The 12,263-nt window shown below is 36.8% G+C and overlaps 2 protein-coding genes across 2 annotated transcripts in view; one reads left to right on the top strand and one right to left on the bottom strand.

The window, feature by feature from the left end:
- Positions 1-12,263, top strand: part of LOC6047886 (protein fem-1 homolog CG6966) — a 107,310-nt gene that overhangs the window by 37,882 nt on the left and 57,165 nt on the right. The window lies entirely within an intron of this gene.
- On the bottom strand, positions 7,832-8,782 carry LOC6047887. The gene is made up of 2 exons (XM_001864848.2): positions 8,723-8,782; positions 7,832-8,658 (listed from the first exon to the last, which is right to left on the bottom strand). Exons 1-2 carry the CDS (start codon positions 8,768-8,770, stop codon positions 8,185-8,187), a joined length of 522 nt encoding a protein of 173 aa, XP_001864883.2. The 5' UTR covers positions 8,771-8,782; the 3' UTR covers positions 7,832-8,184.

The raw sequence follows: 12,263 nt of genomic DNA on the forward strand, positions 1-12,263 counted from the left end.
TCCAAAGTGTCCTAGAATACAGATCTTGGAGTCTACCGTCGTAACAACACAATTCTACCAAGTTTCCGATCATGGTTCATATTCAGTGATGTCCCTAGAACCCTTTGGAAACACTCTGAGCTATGTGGATCACTTTTGGGATGTTCTGGGTCCTCCAAAGTGTCCTGGAATACAGATCTTGGAGTCTACCGTCGTAACAACACGATTCTACCAAGTTTCCAATTATGGTTCATATTCAGTGATGTCCCTGGGACCCTTTGGCAACACTATGAGCTATGTGGGTCACTTTTGGGATGTTCTGGGTCCTCCAAAGTGTCCTGGAATACAGTTCTTGGAGTCTAGTAATGCTAAAGGGTGCTAGCTCCTGGCGGGTTTCGCTTTGTAAGCGAAAGGATGGCTTGAATCCCATTTGTCGAGGCAAAAGGGGTAGGTGGCGGTCGAGGGAGGATTTTGACTGCAGCGTTAGTTGAATTTGTTCAAGTCATAAACCTCCCAAAACCCAACACATTCAATCTCTCGAACGATCTGTGGGCGGCTGAATCTGAGCATTGAAAAACTCTGTAGCAATACACGGAGAAATGCCTCAACTGCAACTTTCTTCTCGCTAACATAGTCTCAGGCAAAATTCGAGCTGAAAATTGGGCTATATGATCGGTATCGAACTATATATGGGTCAAAAATATACGAGGTTTCCCCTCAATCTCACTTATCTCCACGTCCGCGGATTGGTTTCTCGTGTTCGTCAAAGGGTCTCAGGGACATCACTGAATATGAACCATAATCGGAAACTTGGTAGAATCATGTTGTTACGGTGGGAAAATCCAAGATCTGTATTCCTGGACACTTTGGATGACCCAGAACATCCCAAAAGTGATCCACATAGCTCAGAGTGTTTCCAAAGGGTTCTAGGGACATCACTGAATATGAACCATGATCGGAAACTTGGTACAATCGTGTTGTTACGGAGGTATACTTCTAGATCTGTATTCCAGGACACTTTGGAGGACCCAGAACATCCCAAAAGTGATCCACATAGCTCATAGTGTTTCCAACAGGTCCCAGGGTCACCACTGAATATGAACCATAATCGGAAACTTGGTAGAATCGTGTTGTTACGGCGGTAGACTCCAAGATCTGTATTCTAGGACACTTTGGAGGACCCAGATCATCCCAAAAGTGATCCACATAGCTCATAGTGTTGCCAAAGGGTCCCAGAGACATCACTGAATATGAACCATAATCGGAAACTTGGTAGAATCCTGTTGTTACGGCGGTAGACTCCAAGATCTGTATTCCAGGACACTTTGGAGGACCCAAAACATCCCAAAAGTGATCCACATAGCTCCGAGTGTTGCCAAAGGGTCCCAGGGACATCACTGAATACGAACCATAATCGGAAACTTGGTAGAATCGTGTTGTTACGGCGGTAGACTCCAAGATCTGTATTTCAGGACACTTTGGAGGACCCAGATCATCCCAAAAGTGATCCACATAGCTCATAGTGTTGCCAAAGGGTCCCAGAGACATCACTGAATATGAACCATAATCGGAAACTTGGTAGAATCGTGTTGTTACGGCGGTAGACTCCAAGATCTGTATTCCAGGACACTTTGGAGGACCCAGAACATCCCAAAAGTGATCCACATAGCTCCGAGTGTTGCCAAAGGGTCCCAGGGACATCACTGAATACGAACCATAATCGGAAACTTGGTAGAATCGTGTTGTTACGGCGGTAGACTCCAAGATCTGTATTTCAGGACACTTTGGAGGACCCAGATCATCCCAAAAGTGACCCACATAGCTCAGAGGGTTGCCAAAGGGTCCCAGGGACATCACTGAATATGAACCATAATCGGAAACTTGGTAGAATCGTGTTGTTACGGCGGTAGACTCCAAGATCTGTATTCTAGGACACTTTGGAGGACCCAGAACATCCCAAAAGTGATCCAAATAGCTCATAGTGTTTCCAATGGGTCCCAGGGACATCACTGAATATGAACCATAATCGGAAACTTGGTAGAATCGTGTTGTTACGGCGGTAGACTCCAAGATCTGTATTCCAGGACACTTTGGAGGACCCAGAACATCCCAAAAGTGATCCACATAGCTCATAGTGTTGCCAAAGGGTCCCAGGGACATCACTGAATATGAACCATAATCGGAAACTTGGTAGAATCGTATTGTTACGGCGGTAGACTCCAAGATCTGTATTCTAGGACACTTTGGAGGACCCAGAACATCCCAAAAGTGACCCACATAGCTCATAGTGTTGCCAAAGGGTCCCAGGGACATCACTGCATATGAACCATAATCGGAAACTTGGTAGAATCGTGTTGTTACGGCGGTAGACTCCAAGATCTGTATTCCAGGACACTTTGGAGGACCTAGATCATCCCAAAAGAGATCCAAAGGGATCGAAGTGGTCCCAAATGGTCGTGAGGATGTGACTGGTAATAACTAAACTTCATTTGCCTTGAAAAATCGTTGTAAACCTGAATTATCTTCAACATTTTCTGAAGTTTCCAAATTTCAGGTTTTCAGGATGTTCTAGGTCGCCAAAAAGGCCATTAACAACCACTCAAACATTTTTTCCTAGGTACAGCAACTCATAAATTACAACTTTGCTGAACAATGTTATATGTTTTGAGCACTGTGTGATTTTATACAACCGAATTTCGGTATGGGTCATATATGACCCATCAGGCCTGAAAGGGTTAAGGGATCTGACTTTGCCGAGCCAGACAGGAATCGAACCCATCACCTTCCGCTAACAAGGCGAAACCCGTAACCTCACGGCCACGGAAGCTCGGCGTTTTCTCTAACTTATGTTTTTCCCCTTTTCTCTTCTTTTTCATTCCAGGTGTGTATTACTCATGTGACGTGATTCATCTGACGGTGCAATGTCTACATCGGTGCTGGAGCAAATAACAATAAGTCACTCTCTTGGAACTAGGAGGAATGCACCGAAGAATTGTTGACACCCTTCTGGAGCCACACCACCACTTGGAGGGTTCTTCACAGTTTGTCGCTGTTGTGCTCTCAGGACATAATGATAATATTTCTTTTGAAATTTCAAATTCTAGAATAGTTTTATAGTTGAGGCAAAAATGTTGAGCTAGAGATCATGACGATGACCATTTGTTGAGGCTTTAAAATAGGTAAACCTGCTGAAGAAGACTGCCAAACAATTATATTTCATGAATCCACGGAAACCCATCCTTCTCGAAGTTTGCTGAGCCAATATTGAACAAGTGGCTCTTGCTCTTTGCCGAGATGTCAGCGCGGAGTTGCTCTGCCACGTGAAAGTTAGCCTTTCGAGAGGCCACCACCAAGACGGAGGCCATCCAGCTCCGAGAACGGTTCGTGTTTACCCAGTGCGCCTAGCTCTCTGCGAGGCATTAAATAATGAAATTAAGCATAATTATCCACCGAGAGCTCAACTAATGATCCGTTCTGCGAATCAACTTCAGCAAACCGGTCGCCGTCAAGAGCTTAACTTGGCGCGTAATTCTAACGAGATATGTACGGTACTCCAAAGCAGTCATTAGAACCCCCACACTCGTTGGCGAAATCTGCAATTTTTAAGCAACTTTTCAAACTTATACACAAAGTTTCCACACCCACGCGCGAACTTCGTCTGAATGCGATGAGGTGTCAATCACTAAGTTGAAAAAAAAAACCAACTCACTTATCTTTGTTTACACTGAGACTTGTATGGAGGCCCTGTCCCCAGAAGGCATCGTCAAGCCACCCCAAAACTGATTATAGTTTCAAAAAGTCAGCAATGACGTCTAATGAGCGAGCAGAACTTGGCATTAAAGGTCACTCGAACCTGAATAATAAGAATTCTCCTTTTTGGCTTTTGAAGCGCTGCTGCTGGTCTTGAAACGTAACCTTTCGTTGAGGACCTTCTTGGAAAAATAGTACTCGGGGGAAATTAAAAGCTTTCCTTGAATGGGCTAGGGAAGTTTTAATCTGCAACGAGAGACCAGTTTATGGTGAATTTCACTGCGATTAACTAGATTGGCCTTTAACTTTCACTGCATCAAAGAAAAATACGGTTGAAATGGCGCGGATTTATGATTTTTGGAAAATGTTGTATTTTCGAATATCGACGAAAATGGCAATTCCTTGGACAACTCTAACTACACCGTGTTCCGTGGTCACCCTAATAGCCCGATCGGACATTTTTTTCTAATCATGCTGTTTGCGAGGGAATTGCTGTATTCAGCTCTAAAATCCAGAAATGGATTTCATAAGTACCTGTAAGTCGTGCAAGTCTTTATATCAAAACGTTTCTTAATCCACCATTAGGTGGGTGGTGCCTTCCTCACATTTACAAAGTAATAATGAAAATAAGTTTATGAAAAAAATATAAATCTGAAACAGACTTTTCCAGAAAATATGCAGACTCTCATTTGAAGCAATATGGCAACCGGGCTTTTCGCATCTGGCGCGACTCTCGCACGCAAACAAAAAGACCCGGCCTTTTGAGGTTAGGCAAAAAATCACCCTTTTTTGTATCTACAAAAATATTTTTCTTGGCATAACTTTTTAAATACTTTACTAAACAAAATAAAATTTAATAGGGTCTTAGGGGACCCCAAAACGAACAGAATAAGGCGGATCCGGCCAAAATCGGTTCAGTCAGTTCTGAGATAATCGTGTGGAAAAAAATCGTGTCTGCACACATTCCCACAGACATTTGTTCAGAATTTGATTCTGAGCCGATAGGTATACGTGAAGGTATATCTAGGAGGTGTATTTAAGAAGTTCATTTTTCGAGTGATTTTATAGCCTTGCCTCAGTGAGGTGAGGAAGGCAAAAACATTAAATTTTCTAATCAAAATAACAACTAAAACTTTATGCTTTACCCTTTTATAATTTGAAGTTTGCTGTTGAAATTAAGAAAATGAAATTATTGGAAAAAAATAAAAAAAAAATCAAATGATTTTATTTTAAACATTGAATATCGAACATAAATAAAATATCTGAAAAAAAGGAAATATTAGTTTTTTTTTCAATTTTTATACATTTCAAAGCTTTCTCAGCAACTATTGATCCGATATTAAAGCCCACAAAATATTTTTTTTTAATTTTCTCGGCTATATTTATTTAAAAATATTCACATTGGCGCTGCAATGTTCCAAACCCGGAATACCCTTGAATCTGAAAATTTAGGTTTTCGATCACTAGGCTTTGTTCCTAATTTGAGCTCATCTATGTATATAAAAAAATAATTAAAATGTATGAAAAAATTTTATTGATGGAATAAAAAATAAACAAAAAAATTGTAACTAGTTTTAGAGTTTTCAGGGTATCAGTTATCAAAAAGTTCGAAAAATATCTTATTTTGATTCATGAAAATACATGATTTTGCATAGACTTTAACTACATAAAAGTTTTACTGTAAAATACTAACATTTTTAAAGCAGAAATTTTCAATAGACACCACAATATACATAGGGGTTGTGAAAGTGGATGGTTTGATTATTTTTCGACTAACATTCTCACAAAATTTGGTGTTTATCACACCATTTTTTGTAATTTGTAATAAAGGTAAAACACGATTTAAAGTATAGTAGATTTTTACTACACAAGTTTAAAATAACAGAGTTTTTAATGCAAAAAACTTTTTTGTGCTGATGAGGGTTCAAAAAATTAGACCTTAAAAAAAATAAAATGTTTGTGTTAATGCAACTTAAGGTGAAGCCGTAGCGCAGCGTTCTTCGTATGTAGTTGTGAATCAATTATCATCAACCATCATCAATGCTTACAAGTATGCGTGATGTCTTGATAAGCTGTTCGCGACACTACTATAATGCGACTGTAAACAATGTTTTGCTTCTGTCATGTTCATGGCATCTAAATCTTTCAAGGTGTAGCCAATCCCAGGTACTTTTTTAAAATAAAATACTGAAAGTTGAAATTATTTTTTATTTGATTTTGCGTTGGAGAATAAAAAGAAGTTCAAGTGTAGAGTTTTTTTAAATGACCTATAAGCTTTTGTCTTGCATATGTTTATAGGACCTTATAAAAAAAACTCTGGAAATACCTATTTTACAGGTAAAATGAATAGTTTAAATTAAATACGTATGAAATATTTGGAATCATACTGACCGTTGTAGATCAGATTGATTCCATGTCATTCCTTACTTGTAGTTTGAACTCTTTATTTTTATTTTATCAAAAACCTGTCAAAGCCACCCCGGTTTACGGTAGCAATGTGTGGTTTTATTTATTTAGTTTTATTGCGGAAACGAAATCAAATTTCAATTATCTAATTCGATCAGGTTTATAGGTTGTCTAATCTAATCTAATCTAATCTAATCTAATCTAATCAGGTTTATAGGTTGTAATAAAAAAAACTCTATTTTGACATTTTTGCATTCCCTAGCAAATGTGTTTTTTTTACACGCGGTAATCAAAACTTTGTGTGATAAAACTTTTAATAATTAGTGGATGAAAATGATTTCTCTTGGTAGATTCGTGAATGTAGTGTTATTAAGTATACTGTGATCTCGACTGTGATTCTTTTTGACGACAATTTGATTGGTGGAAGTAGCTTAGAAACGAGAAACTATTATTTGCATGAAAAAAGAAGAATAAGAAGAATATGCTGCCTGGCTACAAGAAGAAAAATAATATTAGAAGTGATAATAAGAAGAAAGATGATGGAAAAGTTTATAAAAAAACATTAAGAACTGCAAATTTTTCATAAGTGATGAAAGGAATCGGCTATAAATGGGTTGCTGCATTTGATGATACATTTTCATGGAGTTTTATCAGGTATTTATTTTCAAAAACTAATTTTCAAAAATAGACCACGTGGTAAACACATAAAATGACATATGCAACGATCATTTGTAGAAAACACCATGTTTTACTGCAGGTTGCCGTCACCTTAAAATTTTGTTAAAATTTCAACGAAATAAAAAAACATTTTTGTGTCACAAACTGTTCAATCTAATTAGTACAAATTTATACTGAATTTCGTGTCGCTTGATAACTTTATTCATATTACGATAATTAAAAAATCCTTTTTCTGGATTTTTTGAAGAACATTATTTTTAAAAGTCATATTTTTAATACATTTCATTTCTTTGTGAAATAAATTAGCCATACTATTGCTGTGTTTACCCCAGAAAAAAATAAATTTAAAAGTATTGTTTTTTGGAATTCAATTTTTTGTGCCAGTTAGGCCGTTGCAAATATTTTATGTCCCTCGGCTCTGACCGAAGTCGTGGCCGAAATTTTAAAAAATATTAAATTACAAGCCCAGTTTTCAACATTTGAATGAAAAAAGTGTTTTAAAATGCATTTTACATGCGTCCAGCTGCTTTCCATTATTTTTCAAAATATCGATCAGTTTTCAAAATATCGATTTATCGACGGATTTTTATTCGCAAAAAAAATCAGACGAAAATTTAACAATTCTGAATGGTGAAGGGGAAGTAGGACATGATTTAATTCAAAAGTTTGTAAAATATAAATGATTTAACTGATTTTATGGCCTTAAAAATGTTGAATTTACGGTTTCCTCGAGAAAACCACATTCTATTTTTTTATTTTCAATAAAATTCGTTCATTTTAATCAAAAATTGTCCAAAAAGAGCATAAAATGAAAAATCAGTCAATATCTGGCACAGAGAATCTTTATTCTGGTTGACACTTGAAAAATCATGTCTTCTCAAACAGGAAGTATCGCGTTCCATCGAACATTACCCCCGCCAGAAACACTTCACTTCTCACGACACACTTGCACCTCACCACCACCGCGGAAAACTCTCACTCAAGCGGGCAGGAAAAACACAGCATCACTCGCGCATCTAAAATTAACCCAGTGACAGTGAATTTGACTGCAATATATCTGTGTGTGTTTGTCACTCGGATGAAAGCATCTGTTGTGGCTTTAAAAATACACCGAACACACCACATCAAAAATTTGTCTAATGTCCTTTGGGGAACCGGCAAACTTGTTTGGCTAGTCCGAAAATAGCCCGCGCCACGCCAAAAATGAACTCGAGTGAAAATAAAACCGGTAAACCTCGATGGTTTGACACTTTTTAATTTGAAATTCATACTTTTGGCTGATTTTACAAACACTTTCAAACATAAACTGGATAATTGGTTTGTTAAACCACGTTGTCAAACTAGCAGGTTTTCACAGTACGAGGAAATGCCTTAGTTGGTCCGGTTGAAGACCCCGTCGAAAAAGTTCTTGATGTGGTCGAACAAATTTGGAGGCACATCCTGAGGCGGAGCCGGAAGCCCTCCTGCTCCAACGTACGGAACTCCGTCGACCACGTTGATCGTGATGTTGGAAATGTTTCGCGACGGAAGTCTGATCACGTGGTTCCCGATTTGAATATAAGACTCATTACTTGGTACAATGAAGTCCACCTCGGGCAGCTGTTGGGCGGATCTTCTCCGCCGACCAGCGTTTATGGTTAGCCCGTCGATGACGGTTCCCATGTCGTCCAGTCCGGCGGTTGTGTTGGTCCGGTCTCCGATCGCTATGGACACATTTGAAGGGGTTCGTGCCGTTGCAGTGCTGGTTGAGGAAGTGCCACTGCTGGTACTGCTTGTGGTAGTTGGGTTGAGCCAGCTACTCCACGGAAGAAGCCAGAAAATTGGCGATCCCAGAGTGGTTGAGAACTGTGGAATTTGAAATTTTTAGATTCCATCAACACGACTCAATAAAATAATATTTGAATCTTACCAACGCCGAAACGATAACAACGATAAGATACGTCTGAACTCGGGTCATCTTGCTCGAAAAGTAACTGACCAACATCCAGACCTAGATCATTTTATAGTTGATCTACAATGCACTTGATCCGCATTACAAGGCTCCAAACATTTGAACAACTGTCATCACCCTTATGAAATTCTAATCCACAACTACCTCAACCTTTCGTTTTGCAAATTTCAATTTCTAATTCCTCATCAGCCCAGCAAAAACAATCGCTCTAACATGTCAAGTCCGCTGAAGCTTCTGCAGCAGTCACTTCAAAGGAGACCACCCAGCAAAACTCAACAGGGCGGCTAACACACGTGTTCAAGAGCTCAAAATCTCTCGTACCATCTAATCAACCAACCAAGGGGGTTTATAGGCTATGACATAATTTCATTGCCGGGCACAAGTCTCTGTACTCCGCAGCTAATGAATTTATTAAACGGGTGTGTTTCATGTGAGTGAGAGGTTAGACTGGTTCAAAATTTCAAGTTAAAACTTTTCGTCAATTGGCTACAATAGCCTCAATTGTCATTCATCTCCAAAAGGTCAATAGGAAAAGGTTGTAAATGGACAACAGGTCAAAGGAAGGCAAAATTAAGGTAAATTTTATTAGATAGAACATCATTAGACGAAATATCAAAACCAATGTTGCATCACTTTATAAAATTGTATGTAATATTACTCCCCGAAATGTGTAACCCATCTGTATGGGAAACCTATTAGACCGAAATGTCAAGCTCATATTTATATTGTAAATTTTTCATCTATCTGATGGCCGAACGGGCTGAGGCGTCAGTCATTAAGTGTATTTTGCACAAAGGTGATGTGCATGCTTTTGCATGCGATTTTACCATCGATTTTTTTGCTGTCTACTTCTTCTAAGTATAAGTATAATAATCCATTCCTTAAAAACTGGCACAAATATTTAATATTAATATGAAGCCAATACAATTTGTTTAAAACTTAAAGGTTCACGGAAAAAACATTCTAATTCATTTTATGATTAAAAGTGGAATTCCCAAATAACCTATTTTTTAACATTCGTTTTTTATGTTTGACGAGATTAATTTTTTTTATTTCGAAGAAAAAGACACCTAAATTAAATTTAAAAAACTTGTCTAAGGTGAAGCCGGTTGTTGCCTTCTTGAAGCCACTGATAATTCTATTTTTATCGTCGGGTCGATAAAAATACTAATCATCTAAAATACAAAAAAAAAATACGAAAATACTGTAATTTTCACAAATAATCGTATTGTTTCAAAAATACTCAAATTTTCAAAGTTTGCAATATGGTTATCGAACTAAGCAATATTTGTTATTCATTTTCACATTATTAGAGTTTTTTTGAAGATACTAAGGCTGGTACAAATTTAATTTAAAGTTTTTGTTGGCCCGAAAAATCAGGGGGCAAAAAAATATTTTTTCAAAAAACTTCTATATTTTATGAAAATTTAAGTGCATTTAGTTAAAATCAATTTAAAATGAATTCCCCTGCGTTTAGAATCATTTTTAGCATGTTTGGGTTGATTTAAAAATCTTTTGAATTTTTGAAAATTTTCGATGTCTACTATCGCTTAAGTTTTTTTTTTCGCAAAAATTTTTGTTTTCGTCAAATTTTACAGTTTTTGAAAACTTTTATTGCAAAACAACTGAACTAGTGTAAAATACATTTTAAAACACTTTTTCCATGCAAATGTTGAAACTTTGGCATGTTATTTTAATATTTATATTTTTTCCCCCTCGACTCCGGCCAGAGCCGAGGGACAAAAACTTTTAAAAATATTTGCATCGGCCTAAATTTTACACAAAAAACGTATTTTTTCGAAATCACTTAAATCTTTTTTAAATTTTTAGCGTAATTGTATGTACATTTTCAGTTTATTAGAGTTTTACTCACTCATTTTTTTTTTTAATGTGAATCTATAAAATTTTCACAAAATATCGGGACGATAAAAATACTAAAAAAGAAAATACAACAAAAAATACGAAAATACTATAATTTTCACAAAGTATCGTATTTTTTCAAAAATACTAAAATTTGCAATATGCACTGAAATAAAAAAAAGTATCAAATTCCTAAATTCTAGGAATTTTGCCTCCTTTTCTTATTAAAATCCAAAAAAAACCCGATTACTAAATAAGGAAAGGAGCCAAAAGTCCTAGAATTTAGGAATTTGGTATTTTTTTTTTATTTCAGTATGGGTATCAAACCAAACAATGTTTGTTATTCATTTTCACATTATAGAGTTGTTTTGAAGATACAAAATTTTACACAAAAAACGTTTTTTTTTTCGAAAGTACTAATTTTTTTTCAAATTTTCTGCGAAATTTGGTGTGCACTGAAAAAAAAATAAAAGTACCAAATACCTAAATTCTAGGAATTTTGGCTCCTTTCCTTATTAAGTAATCCAAACAACCCGATTACTAAATAAGGAAAAGAGGCAAAATTCCTAGAATAAAGGAATTTGGTACTATTTTTTTCAGTGTTCCCACTAGCCTAAGCCATCGGCTAGGCTAGGTTCATTTTTCTGGTTCAGGTTCACTCCACACGTCGGCAAGCATCGTCGGCTCAGGCTCAACGAGCGCCGTGAGCCATGGTTCATTTGGTTCAAACCAGGCGAGGCTAGCCAAAATGAACCATTGGCTTGAACCAGACACCATTATACTGTTCAACCCTAAATCTACTACTGCGTAACACTGTTACACCGTAACAGTGTTACACCGTAACAGTGTTACACCGTAACAGTGTTACACCGTAACAGTGTTACACCGTAACATTGTTACACCGTAACAGTGTTACAACGAATGTTGTGGTGTAACAATGTTACGGTGTACGAATGTTACGGTGTAATAAATGTTACGGTGTAACAAATATGACGTTGTAACAATGTTACAGTGTAACAATGTTACAGTGTCACAATGTTACGGTGTAACAATGTTACATCATTATATTTGTTACACGGTAGCATTGTTGCACCGTAACACTTATGCATAGTCATGGTTTTCATTAGCCGGGTTAGCCTGGCTTAAGCCATGGTTCATGGTTCACTGAACCAGGATTGAACCACAAAAGGAGGCTTAAGCCGAACCAATTTTATTGGTGAACCTAGCCCAACCGGTTCTTTTGGTAACTCTGATTTTTTTTTATTTCAGTGTACATTTTCAGTTTATTAGAGTTTTAATTATGAAACACCCAATTTTTCACAAAGTACATACTGTACTGTATTTCTCGAAAATACAAAAATTTTCCTTTTTTTTGAATCAATAAAATTTTCACAAATTATCGTAAGTTTTTAATAATACTCGAATTTCTGTGATTTGTAATATGTATGGGTATCAAACAAAGCAAAAAATTATATGAAGCATATACAATTTAATTGTATATTTGAAGCATGAAAAATTTCGTTTTAACCCATTTTGCAAAATTTTGAAAATGTTGTGTATTTTCGAAAAAATGCGGTATTTTGTGAAAATGTTAGTATTTCTCAAAAAACATTAATAAGGTGAAAAAGCATACAAAATT

This window comes from Culex quinquefasciatus, chromosome 3, assembly GCF_015732765.1.
Source record: "Culex quinquefasciatus strain JHB chromosome 3, VPISU_Cqui_1.0_pri_paternal, whole genome shotgun sequence".
Lineage (NCBI taxonomy): Eukaryota > Metazoa > Arthropoda > Insecta > Diptera > Culicidae > Culex > Culex quinquefasciatus.